Below are 19,675 nucleotides of genomic sequence, written 5' to 3'. Positions count from 1 at the left end.
TTTAGAGATTTAGGTGAATAAGAAAATTTATAATCGGGCCTAGTGAAAACTCCAGGTCTTGGTTCAACCAGTCGGGCCAGGTTTTAAAACACTGCTTGAAATTTAATTAAGTCTGGAGCATGAGATAAACTTTTAAGAGATTATGGCAGAACTCAGAACCATTCACATGGTGGAGAGTTTTGTGAAAATCACAAGTCCAAACCAACAGTTCGAAATTTAAATGAACTCTCAAAAGAGTGAGTGATCATCAAAAAGGCAATTTAGGAACAATCTGTAGCAAAATTTCTTATATTGCACACGCCCTGCACAATAACTTGTTCAATTGTACGTCATTTGATATTTCTACTACTAGAACTATTCCATCCAAACTAGCTCACCTAAATAAAATACTTCAAGGATACAAAGGATAAATTAATGACATTGCATTTGAAATTAAATCAGATGAGCCATTTCAATGAACCTGAGAAAGTTATCAAAAAGAAGACTCGGCCAGTGAATAGCGAATATTCGTTCGTTTATCCTTCAACCAGAGGTGTTTTTCCTTGCTGCATAGACACGGTAAGCTGCCAGTCCAACAATGGCCACTGCAGCTCCAACTGCAACGGTGAAACACAAGCAATAACATGGTACACAGTTAACAAGTAGATGGAAGATTTATGAATTTGCTTTTTATTATTTTAGTAGGTAAAAATAAAGCTTAGACCCAGACAATCAACAAACCTGAAACAAACATAAGCGAGCGATTAATGAGTCGATGATATTGCTTCCGGGTTCTCCCAGCTTCAGTTTCTGGAATGCTCAAGTGCGGATGCTCTGCTGCAACTACAATCCTCCGGAATATATCATTGAAATCACCCAACTTTGAGCTAATTGGAATAGGAGCTTCTATTCCCATATCCTGACTAACCTACAATAGCAATATTCCGACAAAGTTAGTTAATTTTCAACCCAGCTTAAAAACAGAAATGGATTTAAAAGGAAAAAGGTGAAACAGCATATAATACTGCATTTTACCCACATACATGAGCACAAAACAATCTAAACTCTAGCATTGCTCAAGATTGCAACAATAAAACTGTCTTGGTTTACTTAGTAACCAAGAATGACCAAATAAAATGTCTTGATAGGCATTGACTTCTACAGTCAGGACATTTTTGCTCAGCCAAGAAACATATCAGCCAGAAAATTAATCTTAACACAGAAAAAGAAATTAACCACAAGAAACACCAAGATAAAGTACTTAATTAAGCAAAGACCTTTCAAATCAAGAGCATGATGATGTTGATTTCCTAACCCAAGAAGAGAAAATACTCACTATTGCTATCATTGATTAGAATACTTTAAAAACGAAAAAAATTATCAAACTAAGTACATACCCTGGTAGAATCTTGTATTGCGGTTGGAAATGAATCCAGATCATCTTTAGCAGCAACAATGAGGCAAGGCACCTCATAGCCAGTATCCTCACCATGAGTGGCAACATCTACAAGTAACTCAGTTGCTTTTTTCCATGAGGACTCATCAGAACTGCAGAAGCAAATGGAGTAACAAATGAACTTAAAATATGTAACAACAAAACTTACCACTCCAAGAGTGATAGCTGGCAGAAGATGCATATCAAAGAGTCACACAGACAAAAAGAACCTCTTTTTGCATTCTCACCCATAGAGTTAAAATGGTTTTGTGAAGCTAACCATGATTCTGTATTTAAATCCTTGATTAGAAATGGCCAAACCATATGATTTCAAAAGATTTTAACATCACAGTTCATTAGATGACTAGAAGCAATACTCATTCTAGCCTTCAGTCTACCTGTCGTGAACAAAAACTGCTACATCACAGGCAGCCAAAGAATCTTTATTAGAGAGTAGTTTTCCAACTCCATCCTCAGGAATTTCTCGCAACACAAGGATTTTTCTAGTTCCCTGCAGAGACAAGCAAAATACAGTTAGTCAAAGAATCAAACCATCCACACATTTAAGAACATAAACAGAAACTCAGATAACATTTAAGAGGAAAAAAAAATAGCACACTGTTAAAACTAGGAAGTACAAAAGATCTAGGTAATCCTTTTAAAAAAGAAACAAGATCTTCTAAACACTACTTTTTTTTTAACTTTACCCAAATTAAAAGATAGAAACAAGAGAAGAGAGTCAACTCTTAAAGATTATACTTATCAATCTAATATTTGAAGAACCAAAAGCTGATGGCAATTATGTTAACCCACTTAAAAGCTAGAAGCACGTCGCAGCCATGCATACTATGACGACATATTTTAAAAGAGTAAATAATTCACAATTTGACATAAAATTTGGGATGCATTTTCTTTAGTATTGATAAACTCATTGGGAGAAGAATCTGAACTGCTTATTTATAATATGCAGCAAAATACCAACTTCATAAGCTAAGAAAAACAAAAGATGACGTCAAAAAGAAACATACAATTTGAAAGGCATGCAATGACAAATAGTAAAATAAAAAAATGAATGAACCACAGCATTCAATATGTGCTTACATGTGTATTCTTTCAACTCTCGTAAAAGGAATTTAATAATGCGGACTTTCCAGCATTCTTTGGCCCAAAAACAAAACACTGGAAAACATTTCTTTCTGATAGTTGTTTTTTACGATCTATACGTCTTCTCCTTGTCACACGGACAGCAGAAGAAGGATCACCAGTATATCCAATGTATATCAGATTTTCCACAGTAGAAGCTGGGTCTAAAAGTGTCATAAATGCCCACTGCAACACAAATATTCATCATAAATTAGGAATCAGGAGGATAAACAAGTTCCAGCAGTTTACACTGCTATTTGATAGTGAAAGTTTATGTTAAACCAATATACTGAACACAAGAACCTCTAAACTAAAGATAGACTTAACGTGGATGTTGTTTTACCCGCTTATTTATCAATTCTTCAAACAAATACCTGTGAAAAAAACCCATCGAGTGATAGTCCTCCCAGTGCAGTTATCTCTGCAGCATCCTTATATGGTGCTTCATCCCAAGGACTGAAGTTAATGAAAAATGAGTCAAAACATTTATCTATATATAGATGTACATTTTTTTTGTTAAGTAACTTAAAGGATATCAATAATCACAATTGCTTCACAAGTAAACAAGTGATCCACAAAAAGTAGGACTCATTTAAGGATTACAAAAATATCTATACAGTATATAATGAACAGCTCTTTGAACACGCTATGGGTAACTAAAAAATCTAAATCAATAGCACAACATTAACTAAAGACCCCTTTTAAATTAAGTGAATAAGGAAAAGAGAAGTATCCTGACAAGCTTTTAAACACCAAAGCCGAAAGAAAAGCAAGCAAACAGGCTCTGTACACAAAATAAAGATATCTTCCTCACATCTATCTTCAAAAATCTTTTTGTTTCTTTCTTGCCAAATCACCCATAAAGTAGGTAAAACAGCACAATTCCATACGACTTTGGTCTTTTCTCCTTTACCAAACCACAAATGTGCTCTGAAAGAAATAAGTCAAATGTTATGTGGGAACAGTTCGAAAGTGGCAGCTTATCCTAGAAGACATTCAATCTAGCAAGAATATTATGTGGCAATCCCTATTTCTCCCCAGAAAACCATGTTGTATTAAGTAATAATGCTAAATCATCATCTGAAGAAGTATTTTTCAACAGCTATTCCTTAATACTCATCAAATCAAATTAACAACAGAAGAATTTGAGTGACTTGTTGATCCAACAGGCGATTACATGGTTTTCTACTATAAGTAGATAAGTTATTGAAATTAGTAAAAAAATGATCATTATAATACCATTCGGGTGCTGTAGAGAACAGATCATCGACTTCAGTTGGCCGCAGGGTATTGTCCTGGTATGAAACACTTAGGATCTTGTAAGCTAGTGAACTACTTGGCAAACAGTTAATCTCTAACCATATCATAATGAAAGCATTAATTGTGCAAAATAAACTCGAAACTTCATTAGCAGCACAGTTAAACGTCAAGTATGCACCAAGACACAGGCCAGGACAAACACTATCAGAGTCAAAAAGTTCGAAGATTCCCTTCAAAAAGTCAACAGCTTCATTAGTCAGCTCCACGCTCTACACAAAAGCAAAAACTAAAAGTAAGCATCTAAATAACACTGCAAGCTGCAAACAAACATGGAGGCAAACATTAAAATACACAGTGACATAGCACAGACAGACAAAGAATTAAACATTTCAACTTAACACTAGATTAGGTAGAATGTCTCACCAGAAGGTAATAAGAGACAACCTAAAACCCCATGAACATAACAAAATTAGAAAAACAACGCTAGGCTTCAACTATTTAGAATCTATGCTCAGCAACACCCAACCAGATTTCAAATTTCAATGTGTTATATTCTGCAAACTTTGGTTTCAGTCTTGTAACTTGTAGACCAAGTTTGGCCCCTTGTTACACTTAATATTTTCAATGATTGTGTAACACTTTTGATCGGCCGTATTGAGTTCCTAATAAGTTGTTTACTAGTTGAGATGCTGCTCAGATCGATCCCACCCAATAGTAATAGGACACTTGAAAAGGGTGAAAGGATGAAATTCATCTCAAAGAAGAACCTCCTTAGCTGAAAAAAGAGAGTCGAATCGAAGAATTATGGTTCTAGAATTGGATGAAATGCACCTAGAGAGAGGAGAAAGTACCTGCAAGTTCATCTTTTTCCTTCTCTGTCCAAATTCACCATTAAATAATGAGAAGTTTAAACTAGAGAGCTTTTCTTAGAGTCCCAAGGACCACGGGCAATCAAGGGCTGATATGCCAACTGCATGCACAAGACCATAGAAGCCAGGCTAGCAAATTTCCACCAACAGAAGGGAGAAGTGCACAAACTAGCCTAAGTTCTTGGTCCACTTCCAGAAGCAAAGTAGAACAGTTGTATCCCAATCCAGCACAATTGCTTTTGCAGCATAATATTATAAAATTTATTTGAATTCTTCTAAATAACTTCTTAACTAGCAACCAAAGAACTCCAGTATTCTAAAGATATTGTCAATGAATTCAAGTCTAGCATGTCATGAACCTACAGCTTCAAAGCAGTAAAATCACATGTTTCAATCTGGAAATTCTTCTATAAAATGTTTATAAAGCCTCTTTATAACTTAATACAGTTTCCATTCAAAACTAGGAAAAATATACAAAAATACATAAAAAAATAACAACAGGTAAGATCACTTGTGTTGAACTAGAGTGGTAGCAATCATTAGTGCACTTAAAAAACTGTTACCTGATCAGGTGCTCGTTTGAATGATGAATGTGGAATCAATTCATCCGCAAGTTTAATATCATTATTATATCCAAATTTCCTAAGGACAGTCCATGTTGTCTCAAGGCGTCCTTTTTCAATAAATAGTGCATGAAGGAAAAGAAACCCCGCCAGTGTAAGACCACGATCATTGACTCCTTCTCGCAATTTTTCTTGCACAACCCTCTTAACACCTACTATTTCAGAAGGTTGTAATGGAGAATTGAAACATTTGACCTGTTACAACAATTATTAGGACCTTCACAAACCTCAAACACACGCTGCTGAAAGTCTCTTTTCTTGACCTTAGAGTCAAAAAACCTTTTCGCACGCTGCTGGTAAAATGCTATCCTTAACCGAACCTTGTCCTGGTGTTCTTCAACTAGGTCCAGATTTGCACGTAGAAGTGATTCATTGTATGTTTCATTGAATAAGTCTCTTCAAAGTGAATCAGTCCCTACTTTGACTGGGATCATAGCCTCACAACCATATGCTAGCAAGAAAGACGTTTATGAAGTAGAGATTCTCGGAGTCATTCTATGTGCCCATAGAACTTCTGGGAGGTCATCGACCCAATTGCCCTTGGCAGAGACAAGCTTGGCCTTCAGTGTGTGCTTGATGGTTTTATTAACAGCTTCAACTTGACCATTGGCTTGCAGTCTTGCGACTGAGGCAAACTTTTTATGGATATCTAGCTCATCGCAAAACTGCTTGAATTCCTCATTGTCGAACTGCTTCCCATTATCAGAGATGAGTGTATGAGGAATCCCGTAGAGGCACACTATATTCTTGAAGACGAAGTCTTTGAGCTTCTTGGTAGTGATCGAAGCTCAGCCTCAACCCATCGGATGAAGTAATCTACCGCGACCACAATTTACTTGACGCCCCTTTTTCCAGTTGGCATGGGCCTAATAAGGTCAATTCCCCACATAGAGAACGGTCAAGGGCTGGTCATTGTCGTCAACTGGTGGGAAGAAGCTCGCGGTATGTTCGCGAATCGCTGGCACTTATCACACTTTTCCACAAAATTGAAAGTGTCTTCCTGAAGTAGGATTGAACGGTTTCGAAACCGCGAGCCATTTGCTGATGGATAAGATTGATCGGTCAGAGGTTTTTGATGAAGAGTAGATACTAAATCAGGCCCTCCTTCTAGCATCAAACTGTTGATGCTTGATTTTGACACCAACGACTCACATATGCAAAGTGCTAAGCGGGCCTAGAAATTACACTGGTATGAAAATATGTAGCGAGAGAATAAACAAAAAATGGTTTTTAAAGTGGTTCGGATGCTCAAAAGCGAATCCTACGTCCACTATGGTTCTATTATAGATGGTTACAAACAGATCACGTGCAGCGAGCTGAATTACAATCTAGAGAGAATATATAGAGAGAAAGAGAGAATGTATGTTGTTTAAGACTAAAGATAAGCCAATCCCGTAAGAGATGAGCCCCCTATTTATAGTTGGGAAATTCAAGGTAATAATCATGAGTCTACAGTCCGGCAAGTGAGGTACAATTCCTAACCCACTTCTCATTGGTTGTCTGCACAAGAGACATCCTTAAATCGCGTAGGGCTTGGGCAGGTGGACGATTCCTATACACTCGCAAGTCTGACATTCACCTGCTACACTGACGGGAACCATACCTCTTCTGTCATTGTGTGACGTGGCAACGTCTAGAGGATAAAAAGCCTCCCTAAATTCTGATTGGCCCTTACTAACAAGAGTCCACGTCAGCCCTGATTTTTTAGGCATAACACAACTTTTGGACCAAATCCTCATGTTTCAAGAAAGCACTTGATCCAAATCCAACCAATTTGCAACAACAAAGAACACAAAAATATGCCTAAACTCAAGCTCAAATTCGGCCAAACACAAATGGAAGCAATGTCACACTTACTTGCAATTTTTAGGTTAAGACAAGAATGAACACTTCAAGCATAAAGGAATTCTCCACCAACTTGAATCGATTCACCACCAAATCTCCTTGCCAAGACTTGGATAAAGAAATCTCAATAAGAACACAAAGTTCTCTCAATGGTTAAACCAAGTTTTTGATAATTTTCATGAACTAACTTTACAAGGAGAATAGTTGCCTTTATATAGGCAATTACAAGGTTAAAAGAGTAATCAACAAATACATTACAAGAAAATGAAAATTAATAAATATTACACAAAAATTACAAGCCTTCCATTCAAATTTAAGGCCATACCCATTTAATGCAAAAAGGGACATGATTCCCTAATTCTAGGGTTCATGTCTTTAACCACCCTATTAGTTGAAAAAACTCACTTTATTAGCCCAAAACTTGATCAATGATCCTAATCAAGTCTACTAATAAGGGTGTAAGAGATTGGGCCTTGAAGATCTTGCAATTGGATCCAATAAGGGTTCAAGTGGACTTTCCCCTTTGGAAAGAGAATTGAGCCGAATGGGCTCACTTCAACACTTGGGCTTCTCTCTTGGTGGACTTGAGCTTCCTTTGTTGGGCTTGGACTTGGAATGGTTTGGGCCGAAGTGCTTGGGCTCTCTCTCCCCTTGGGACTTGCTTGGGCCGAATCTCCTCCAATGCTTTCCACACTCCACAATCCAAGTGTTTTAGGACTTGGAATGAAACTCTTTGATTTAACCGAATTAGCAAGTGTTTTAGGACTTGTAATTCCTTGTCCACTCATGTTTACAAGTGTTTTAGGACTTGTAAACGTATCAGCACTCATCTCCAAGTTCATTCCTATAACCAAAGTGCAAACAAAATAGTCACTAAAAATAAATAGATAAATGCAAACTCAAAAGGAAATCATTTATGTGCATGAGGTTATTTACTTAAAACTGCCTCGAGTTCCTAACTTATATGCATGCATTATTTTCTCATATATTACAAATATTTATTCATATAAGATACTACACAATCTCTCATATCCACACCACTTGGATGCTAATTAAAGGTTTCTTTTGTTTATAATCCTAAAATAATTCTAAAACAAAAAAAAAAAAAAAAATAGTAGACTAATATAATGTCGAATTAATACCTAGTTTATGCATGCTTTTAGGTGAAATGACGATTTAAACAAGATTCAATTTAATATCTAAATCATGTAATACCTTAAAATGAGTTGATAAATATAACATCTTAAACAATTTTCAGAGTTAGAAATTATAGAAACATAGAATTTTTTTTTTTTTTTTCGTTTTCTTTGAAAGCATATGCATCGATATTCATAACATGTTATTTATGAATGGTTTATTAATTTTTTAAACCAAACATCAGAATAACTAGGATTAATATTTTCTGTACCAAAAAGATAAAAAGAAAGAACACGAATATAATAAAAAAAATGAAACAGGTGCACATTTGAACCTGAATATTTTGGCAGGAAATTAATAAGTAGTCGACAGCACCAGAGCTCCTTCTCTCAAATATATGTTTTAAACTTATGGTGTCTCACTCCCTCTCTTTTCGATACGTCCACTATATATATATTTGACATACTTCAATCATCTTGTTAAGGTTCTTCCCATTCTGCTCATGATAATTTTCTTATTTAACACGTGATAGTCCAACGATCAAAGAAGACTAGTACCTAACTGAGACAACCCTTGTACCCCACGTGTTGCCTAAATATCTAGCACTCGAGAATTTATACCATTGAATCAAATGGTATAAATATATAGTTAAAAATTTAAATCAAATATTTTATTTAAAAACATCCTATTCTAATAAGTAGATGTAAGAAGCCCTATTAAAGTGCGAATAACTTAGATAAGCCGATAGTAGTGAAAAAGATAATACATTTGAAAATGTGTGAGCACTATTTTGAAAACCGGACTGAACCGACCAGTCTGACCAAGAACCATCACTAACTCCAATCTAGTTTACCCCTCAAACCCGGTTTTGCAATTGGGTTAGATTGGGTTGGATTTGGACTAGTGGAATAGTAACGAATTGTCGGTTCAATCGGCAGCCCTGATTCCAACGCCAAACACCCCACTTGACACCACTATCGGCATCAGCTTCATCGCCACATCAAAACCCCGAATATCCCAAAGTCCAATTGGCCTCCGATCGTTGTCCCCTTTGTGGTTTCCTGTCCAGATTATAGGGGTGTGTTTGCTAGATTTCAAACTTTTAGGGACTGATGTGTAATTTATCAATGGTATTTTTGTTAAGTTCGGTTTGACCAATTTGACCAGGAAACTGGGAAGCGGTCCCTTGAACAGATCAAGGAGCGGTCCGATTTTCAAAATATTGTTTGTGAGGAGAGTGATTTGAGATTGAGTTACTATTCTTTAAGATAATATTCTACAGTATAATACCATATATTTCATCCATTCTAAACCTCTTGGTGAAGAAAAAAAAAAAAAATAGAATAAAATGAGAGTTGTAGGAACCAAATATTACATGGAAATCATAAGCATCAAGTACGTAGGAATTAATCCAATCAATCAAACATACCATATATATTACCTATCAAAGCAATCCAATTAATTAATTATCATAAAACAAATTAAGAACATGAACAAGTGAATTAATCAGAACCTGAATATTTTGACAGAAAATGCAGAAATAATAGTGTGGGTGCGAGAAGCAGTTTCCCAAGATCCTCCTCTCCAATATTGTCACAGCTCACAGGGATTTGTTACTCATGGTATCTCTCTCCATCTCTCTTCGATAATACGTTTTCCCTTCTGCTTCCTTCCACATTATTTCAGTTACTATGTGTTATATACAAACAAGTTCATCTACTCAATTTAACGATTAAACAAAGACTACAGTAATGTGAACCAACAGACCTATACACACAAGTTGTCACCTGCTTCCTTGGCTTATTCACATATTTCCTACTTAAAAGAACACAGGTTGAACGACCAGAGAAAAGACCAAGTGTAAATTAATTAACTGGAGCTTACTACATAATTTTCAAAGACTGTGTACCGCAGGGATGAGTTACTTATGGTGAATCTCTCCCTTCTCTCTTTGTTTATTGATAATGTGTTTTCTCTTCCACTTCCACTTCCCCTAGCATTTGTATATTATATACACGGCCTTGATAATGTGACTCCTTTCTACTGCAAGTTAAAATCCCACAATTACATAATTACAATCCCAATTATCAAGCTAAGTACATATACCTGATCTTTTGCTTTATCATGTGCTTTATTGCCTATTTAAAAAATGCTAATCCAACGACTTATGATGAAAGCTTGTTAAACACTTAACTGAAAGTTACAAGGGAGTGATTGTGGTTCCTTTCTTGCCCATATTACAACCCCACTAGTCAAGTTAAAGAACCTGTATACCTCATCTTTCGCTTTTATTATGAGCTGTAATTCAGCTTCTTCTTGAACTAGAATAGAATAAATTGCAGATATCTTCACTAAGTCCTTGTCGGCAACCTGATTTTCCAACTTGACTTCATAAATAACTTATTGATTTTCCCCTGCCAGCCAGTACCTCTATCAGAAACTCTGCCATGACCACGAAATTGAGCTGGAAATGAAGCTCTTCCTGAATTTTAAAACTGATTCCCAAATTAATACCAGGTCTTAGCAGCAAAATCGGCAGAGAAGTTACCATGAGCTGACATTAATTAAGCGTTATGCTTTTCAATGTGAAACTGTTGAGTCTGTAACATAAAATGAGTCTCTTGCTATGTAATAGAATCTCATCTAGCTAAATTTGAGATTAGCTACCACAGTCACATATTTTTAATGCCCAGAACACCATTTATGTACATTAATATAGTTCATCATCAATGAAAAGTGTACCAGCAGCAGTGAGAGTGTCAGCCATTTGTTTCATATTAAGTACATTGAGGAGATGGACTAGAAATTGAAGCAGAGTATTTATCCTCTGATTTGGACTCTTTGAGTTACGAAGAATTGGAAACCTTCAGTGAGATTCTGACAAGACATTTTCTTGATGGCGTTTGTTTTCCACGAAAATGAAAGAAAATTACTAGAAATAATGGATATAATACAGTGAGTCATGAGCAATACATATTATTAGGACGACAAAGCTTCAAATAAAAAACTGAAAATACACAAGAAGGAGACAACGATTCTAATACATCAGACAACCTGCAAGATAGAAAATATAGTCTGTGTGACAGTGAGAGTGAGGAGTATAACCACTACAACAGTTGTTGTGCCCCTCCAGATATTGTGGAAATATACTCTTTTCAAAGTTGCCTTCGCTCTGTTGCAAGGATTTTTATAATGTTCTTTCAGTTCCTGACAAATGTTAGGATAGTAGGAGGACATTCTTGCTGTCATCATTCTACAAACGCTGTTAAACAGATTTGCTACTAAAGTATTGTTGCCCAAATTATTGGTGATAACTCCCTCTCCCACAAGCAAATCCATATCTTTTTCAGTATCAATAAGATAGGCAAAAAAAAATATATAATTGCAAAACCGAGTATCCAATGGATAATGACACTGCTCAAAAGCTAAAATGTTCCTAAGTAAACATTCGGTATTTGAATTCACTTCGAAATGTGGTATTTGCAACTCCTGTAGATCAAAGCATGGGATTTGCTGCTGTCGCTTTTCAAATTTTACCTCAAGTAAGCATTCTCTTTCAACACTCTTAAACTTCACTCCTGACTCATGCAACTTCATTGCACAAGGTAAATCTTCTATCCATCCCTCTGGCTCTTCTTTTGGGTGTCCTTTCAGTATAGTACTTCTTCTCCAATCGGTAAAATGTTTAACCGTCTCCTCGGGGGCTAACGAATTTAATTGGAAATCAGCATCTTGTCTAAAAAAAGAACAACAAAGTTCCATGAAGGTAGCTACATCAGAGCCAGCCATAGCTAAGTACTTCTCGTATATTCTCTCGAGGACAAAGTACGAAAGTTGATTTTCTGCCAGTTGCAGGTCCGAGCGTAAAGTTCTTGCTTGTGTGTCTATAACTAGCAGTAAATCACTTTTATCACCACTTTCATCCCTTAAGAAAAACTCTATGATGAAGATGGCATCATACAGAATCATCAATCTGTAATCAAGACTGTTAAGCTTAGATATTTCTGCATAAGAATGACGAATTCTTTGTTCATTGTTCTTGATGAAGGTTGAAATTTCATCAAGTAATTTGTTGTTACTTGTTCGGTCAACAAAGTATTTCATATATATTTCTTTCTTATTTTCCATATCAGCTAATTCTCCTTTACCATGGTGAAGTGGACCAATTGAAATTAATTGAGGAGTGTAATCATCTGCTCTTAATCTACGAATCGCAAAAGGAACCCGGTAAATACAACACTCACTAATAGCAGGCTCAGACTCTAAGTGTTTCTCAATGTTAATTAGAACCTTTTCGACCATATCCTTATTTTCAATGGAATCACTCATCTCCAAGCTCATCGCTCTGAATGACAAACAGACAATAATAGTTAACAATAAAGATAAACTAAACCCATAAAATATGAGAGAGAGTGAATTCTAATGGATTGGATGGAGTAGGTTCCATGTTTGTCCTAACGATTTGGAAAAAAAAAAAAAAATACAAAATAAAGGATCACTCTTGCTTGATTCCTTCTGTTTGCAAAGGCTTTCTCTAAGAAATATAATTTTCAAAGCACCATGTTTTTCTAGTAAACCAACTAGATCTTCGTCATCTACAAATTTGTTAACTAAGAAAAACTAAATTTTCTCAGACAAGTGCAAGAAATTCTGAATCATTGATTGCCATAAGTCATTTATTTGAGTGCATCTTTTACTTCCCAAATCAAAGAGCGACCACCAAAATGAACAAAAATAATGGTATTTGAATACTTCCCAACACCTAAAAATGAATATATAACAAAATTTTCGTTACACCAAAAAAAAAAAAAAAAAAAAATTCTGCATTTTACAAAACCCAAATATTTCCAACAACGCCACAAAATTTCCCAACAAAACACTGTTATGAGCTCGAATTACGTAATAAAAACAAAGAGCAAACGACATGTTCCCACGCAAGGTTTAGCCAAATCCCAAGTTCATACCCCTGGTTCTATTTTTTCCATATTCCCACCCTTAAACTAACACTGTAAGTTAATTTTAAATTTTGATTTGTGCATTAACCATCCTGCCCTTTGTTCTTATTTCACCCCATCCAACCACCATCACCCTTACCATCCAGCCACCACCACCACCACCACCCACCAAACCCACTCGATCGCCGTTCAGGCCCAATTTGGCCTGATTCCGACGCCGATTGACCAACCCAACATAGCATCAGGATCCTCTCATCTCCCTTTCGAAAACCCCTGTCATCTCTAACTGTTTGCTGCCACCGTTCGTCGACCACCGCGATCTTTTTGTTCGCGTGCTGCAAGCAAAATTCCGGCGGTTTTTCGACTCCAAAATCCCACCACTCACCACCATTAGCCTCTTCACTTCCTCCTAAACAAAACCCCTACCAACATTGACCACCGTTGCTTCCCAATCCCTAGCCACCACCCATTGTAATTCACGACTAAACCACCAAGCCAACCCGAAATCAATCCAACCCAAAAAACAACAAAAAAACTTAAAAAACAAGCATAATCAACCTCCAAATCAATCACACACCCACAAACTCCTTGTAAAATCCTGAATCAACCCCTAATTAAATCTAATTTTCACCAAAATCGCAAAACCTAAGGGGAGTGACGAACGGCGAATGACGGGCAACCACGATTGGATCTGCTTGGGGTTTTTTGAGGTGGGATGTTGGTGAAGTTATTGGTGGTAGTGGGGTTGATTTCCAGCACCGGGAGAGACCAGAATTTTGCTTGCAGCACGTGAACAAAAAGATCGCGGTGGTCGACGAACGGTGGCAGCAAACAATTAAAGATGAGAGGGGTTTTCGAGAGGGAGATGAGAGGATCCTGATGGTGGTGTTGGGTTGGTCAATCGACATCGGAATCAGGCCAAATTGGGCCTGAACGGCGATCGAGTGGGTTTGGTGGGTGGTGGTGGTGGTAGTGGTAGTGGCTGGATGGTGAGGGTGATGATGGTTGGGTGGGGTGAAATAAGAACAAAGGGCAGGATGGTAATTGCATAAATCAAAATTTAAAATTAACTTACAGTGTTAGTTTAATGGTGGGAATATGAAATAAATAGAACCAGGGGTATGAACTTGGGATTTGGCTAAACCTTAGGTGGGAACATGTCGTTTGCTCTAAAAACAAATGAAAAAGAAAAACCCATTTCGAATTCTCAAACCAATGTTAGATAACTCCCTCTTAACTATTCCAAAATTGGAAGTTTTTAAAGTGCGATAAAGAATTAAAGAATGTTGTTAACTTATAAAAATCAAAAACCCAACTACTAATTTCATATATGACGTAGAACATCTAGTAGTAGAAGAATTCGTGGAGAGGGTTACATGTTAGAAGCTCAAACGCAAGGCTTAAAAGTCCTAGATGTGCATATCAACTTAAAACGGCCATAACTTTTGATCTAGGAGGAGTTACGGGACCCGTAAGATATCAACGAAAAGCTTGTTTCGAGCCCAAAAACATAGCATTTAGCCAATTTGAGGTCTTATTCGAGGTCAAAATCTACTGTTTCGGCATGTGTCAGGGCCGTTTTAGTTTTCTACGTGTTTTTTCATATTTTATTTAGGATTTTCTTGTTTTAATTAATTTGGATTTTATTTCCTTTTTTTTTTTTTTTTTTTTTTTTTTTGATTTTGTTAGGGTTTTGTTGCACCCAATATAAACTTATTATTCATTTTGGATATTATTGAATGATTATTCATATTTTATTTTAGATTTTATTTCAGAATTTAAGTTAAATTTCTGTGATTAAAACTTATTTATCAATTCTAAATTTATAATCGAGTGCTAGTCTTGCTATTACGTTAACTTGATGCGTCAATATATAAGAAAGCTTGTTGAAGTATTATATGTGCATGCAATCTCTCATGTACTATTTGTGATAGAAAGAAGTAACATATGGAAATAGGAAAAAAGACATTATAATTCATAATAATACAATACCACATTACTTAATGATTTAAGAATTAAGCAATTAAATGTGCACCTGAATTTTTGGACTGAAAAAGATTAAGAGTGATGAAGAGCACGAGTATCCAGAATCCTCCTCTTGAATATTGGCAGAGCTCACAGCCACAGGGACTTGTTACTTATGGCGTATCACTCCTCCCTCGCTTTGTTTGATAATGTGTTTTCTCTTACCGCTGCCCAAGCATTGGTGTATACCTGATCTTCGGCTATCGTGTGCTTTTATGGTGTTACTTATGAACGCTTGTTAAACACTTAACTGAAAGTTACAAGGGAGTGATTGTGATTCCTTTCTTGCCCCTGTTACAGCCCCACTAGTCAAGTTAAGAACATTTATACCTCATCTTTTGCTTTTACCATGAGCTTTAATTCATCTTCTTTTTGAACCAGAATAAAACAAATTGCAGATATCTTCACTAAGTCCCTGTCGGCAACCTGATTTTCCAACTTTACTTCATAAATAACTTATTGATTTTCCCCTGCCAGCCAGTACCTGTATCAGAAACTTTGCCATGACCACGAAATTGAGCTGGAAATGAAGCTCTTCCTGAATTTTAAAACTGATTCCCAAACTAAAACCAGGTCTTAGTAGCAAAATCGGCAGAGAAGTTACAATGAGCTGACATTAATTAAGCATTATGCTTTTCAATGTGCAACTATTGAGTCTGTAACATAAACTGAGTCTCTTGCTATGTAACAAATCTCATCTAGATGTGAGATTAGCTACCACTGTCACATATTTTTAACGCCCAGACCACCATTGATGTACATTAAGATAGTTCATCATCAGAGACAAGTGTACCAGCATCAGTTAGAGTATCAGCTATTTGTTTCATTTTAAGTACATTGAGGAGATGGATTACAAATTGAAGCAGAGTATTTATCCCCTGATTTGGACTCTTATGAGTTACGAAGAATTGAAAGTCTCAACGATTGAAAAAACGTTCAGGCACAATCTAGACTACAACACAGTAAAGTTTTATTTACCCTCATTCTAGAAGTTGATTTGTTAGCTTATACTACAATTACAACAAAGCGAAAAGACAGCAATTAACGATGGTGAAATACTTCCGAAAACACTTTTATTAAAAATGTATAATTTTAATGTCTTTTGAAACATTGCTATCTCCAGATCTCTGGTGAAAAAATGCCGCTCTTGTGTAGCGTAATATACATGGTTGTGAAAAAATAGTCATATCACACTTTGAATAAAGGATATTTGGCTGAAATACACCTTTTTTAAGATTGCCTTGGTATGGTTCCAATGATTGTTATTATAGTTTACTCAAACTTTATTCAAATCCCTTTTATTTGGAAAATTAATTAGAAACAACCTTTCCTGTGGTTAGTTTACCAAGGTTGAAGTTTGTTAGAATGTGGAAGAAATAAGGAATTCAAGGAAGTTTGATTTACGGCAGGATGCGAATATAAGAAACATAGCAAGGGTTGACTAAAGCTGACCAATATTAGTGGAATATTAGGGGGCTAAGCTGACTGTATTCGGTTACAGTTCAGTTAGCTGAGCTGACTATATTCTGTTACAATTCAGTTCAATACAGTTGATTTTAGTTGGGCTTTCAGTTGTAAACGAGTTTTATGTAAGGTACTGAAGAGTACTTTTGTTATTAAAAAAAAAAAAAAAGAAATACAATAAAAATATCTGCATTTGCTTCCCTAATTTTCTTTCCTTTCTCTTGTTTTCGTTCTCTGCTTTTCCTGTTTACTGTCTTTACTCATTTGGTATCAGAGCCATTGACTAACATCACTAATGGATAATTCCTCTTCAAATCCTTCCTTATTCAACAATTCGAACAAGATCCCAGACACTGTTAGCCTCATCAACCCATCTTCAATGAATTCGCCCACACTTCCAACAATTTCACCAAAATTGAATCGGGACAATCATTGATTTTGGAAGTCCCAGATACTGTTTGCAGTAGGAGCACATGATCTTGAAAAACACTTGACTGGATTAATTCCATGCCTAGCTGCATTCATCAGAGCTCAATCGGATACTTCAAGCTTAGAGGTAACCAAGAAATCTAACCCTGAATATACACTTTGGAAGAAGACTGATAAAATGCTAGTTAGTTGGCTACTCTCATCCATATCAAAGTTGATGTTTGCTATCATTTCCAAGTGTCAATTTGCCACTGATATATGGCTCACATTAGAGAAAGAGTTCCTCACTGAATCTAGGGCTAAGACGTTACATGTTAAGAGTCTTTTACAAAATACTTAAAAGGAGAACATGAGCATGCATGACTACTTTCTTAAGATGAAAGGTTTTGCAGAAAATTTGTCTTCTAGTGGAGTAGCGATAACAGATGAAGAGTTGCTCAATTGCATTCTGGATGGATTAGAGTCTGAATATGATGCAGCTGTTGTGAATATCACAACTAGGTTAGAGTCTAAACTTGATCCCATATATGTCTAAGAAGCACAGATAATTTTACAGAAACTTGAGCTTAGGCTTGAAAGGGCAAACACAGTAATGAACTCTGTAGTTCACAGTGAGTTCCATGGAGATATTGCTAATCTTGCTACTCTCTCAGTTGATAATGAGAACAAGAAAACACAATTTGTGTCATTACCTATGCAACAAAACCCCACTCAAAGTCCTAATACCTTCAATGTTCCTAATTTTAGTTCTACCTTCTTTGGATCCAACCAAACCCCGGCCAATTATCCCTTGCCTCAAAATCAGTTTTATAATTAGCAGTTTCATGAAAGTAATTTTGGTAATAGAGGAAGAGGCAGAGGGGGTGGCAGAGGCAAATTTATTTGCCAAGTTTGTGGAAAAACAGGTCATTTAGCCCTGAATTGTTACCATTGGTTTGGTGTGAACTTTATAGGACATAACACCTCAATTAGAAGCAATTGTCACTCTCTTAGTTTCACCAGACAACCCTCATTCAACTCTGAAATTGGGAGTTTCGGAATTGGAAATTCTAGAACTGGAAGTTCCTACTATCCAGTGGGTAGTCATGGTGCTCATCATTATGTGAATAATCCTCACTCAGGAGCTTCAGTAATGTCTCAAACACCTCCCTCATTTCACCAAACACCTGGATCCATAGTTGGACATGTTGATAGTCAACCAAACTCAGCTGCTGCCCATACTACTGTTCATCTACACAATCAGGCTTTGATGGCTCAAACACAACTCCACAACTCTCATCCTGTAGCCATAAACTACATTGCCACACCTTCCATAGTACATGATGTTGCATGGTACATGGACTCTAGAGCTACAGACCATGTCATTTCTGATTTTTCCCAACTCATAAGAAGCACCAGCTATGCAGGCAGTGAACAACTTCAGGTTGGCAATGGTGAGCTTCTCTCTATTTCTCATACTAGTTCTGCTGATTTAAACTATCCATTTAGAACTCTGCATCTTAGGAATGTCTTGTGTGTCCCTCACATTACAAAAAACTTTCTTAGTGTCTCTAAACTGACTAAAGATAATCCTATCACTGTTGAGTTTTTATTGATTCTCGTGTGGTTAAGGACAAGTTCTCCAAAGTAATCATTCTCAAAGGAATGCTTAAAGATGGATTATACCAACTTCAAGCTCTAGGTCACTCATTAACTATCTCTGCAGAAGAGTTGGATCATTCTGTTCAACTTTAGCATAAAAGTAGTTTAGTTTTTTCAATAAATAAGTCATGTAATAAGTCTTGTAGCACCTCTTTTCCTACAAAAATGTTGCCTACACCACTGGTGTCAGAACATGCTTTCAATATTTGTAAATCTGCCTATGTTGATTTTGTTAATCAAAGCTACATGCAATACTCTAGACCACTTATATCCAACACTGTAATCTGTACTTATGATGCGCCTATAATCAATAACACAAACTCTCTTCAATCATTTCTTGTTCAATCAACTAATGTCATGTTGTGGCACAACCAATTAGGACATTCTAATTCCACCATTCTTGCAAAAGTACTTGACACTTTAAATATACCTCATCCTACTAAAAATGATATAACATTCTGTTTTGCTTGCCAATTTGGCAAGTTACACCAATCCAAATATCCTAGATCCACATATCATGCATCTAAACCACTTGAATTAGTTTATTCAGACCTTTGGGGACCTTCCCCTATCACATCTCCCAAAGGTTATAGGTATTACATTCAATTCCTTGATGATCACAATAGATTCACCTGGATTTTTCCTTTAAAGGTTAAATCTGAAACTTTCAGCATTTTTAAACAGTTTCATGTCCTAGTTGAAAAGCAATTCAACACATCTTTAAAATGTGTTCAAACCGATTGGGGTGGTGAGTATAGGAAACTAGTACCTTATCTACAAGAACATGGTATTACCTTTAGATATCCATGTCCTCACACTCACCAACAAAATGGTAGATTAGAGAGAAAACATAGACAAATTATGGAACAA

General features: G+C 36.2%; 1 protein-coding gene across 1 annotated transcript in view; it reads right to left on the bottom strand.

Moving 5' to 3' along the window:
* Positions 1-336: 336 nt before the first annotated feature.
* The window catches only part of LOC116109318 (mitochondrial Rho GTPase 1-like), a 77,553-nt gene continuing 58,214 nt past the window's right edge, over positions 337-19,675 (bottom strand). Inside the window, exons 4-12 of the mRNA XM_031395553.1 lie at positions 5,250-5,504; positions 4,018-4,086; positions 3,797-3,852; positions 2,932-3,013; positions 2,558-2,743; positions 1,813-1,925; positions 1,377-1,527; positions 721-907; positions 337-596 (exon numbers count right to left, since the gene is read on the bottom strand). Of these exons, the coding sequence (XP_031251413.1) occupies positions 523-596; positions 721-907; positions 1,377-1,527; positions 1,813-1,925; positions 2,558-2,743; positions 2,932-3,013; positions 3,797-3,852; positions 4,018-4,086; positions 5,250-5,504 (1,173 nt within the window). The 3' untranslated portion in view covers positions 337-522. The remainder of the gene's footprint in view (positions 597-720; positions 908-1,376; positions 1,528-1,812; positions 1,926-2,557; positions 2,744-2,931; positions 3,014-3,796; positions 3,853-4,017; positions 4,087-5,249; positions 5,505-19,675) is intronic.

The sequence above is a fragment of the Pistacia vera genome, unplaced genomic scaffold, assembly GCF_008641045.1.
Source record: "Pistacia vera cultivar Batoury unplaced genomic scaffold, PisVer_v2 Contig578, whole genome shotgun sequence".
Classification (NCBI taxonomy): domain Eukaryota; kingdom Viridiplantae; phylum Streptophyta; class Magnoliopsida; order Sapindales; family Anacardiaceae; genus Pistacia; species Pistacia vera.
The sequence above is the reverse complement of the archived record's forward strand: the minus strand, read 5'-3'. Positions and strand labels throughout refer to the sequence as shown.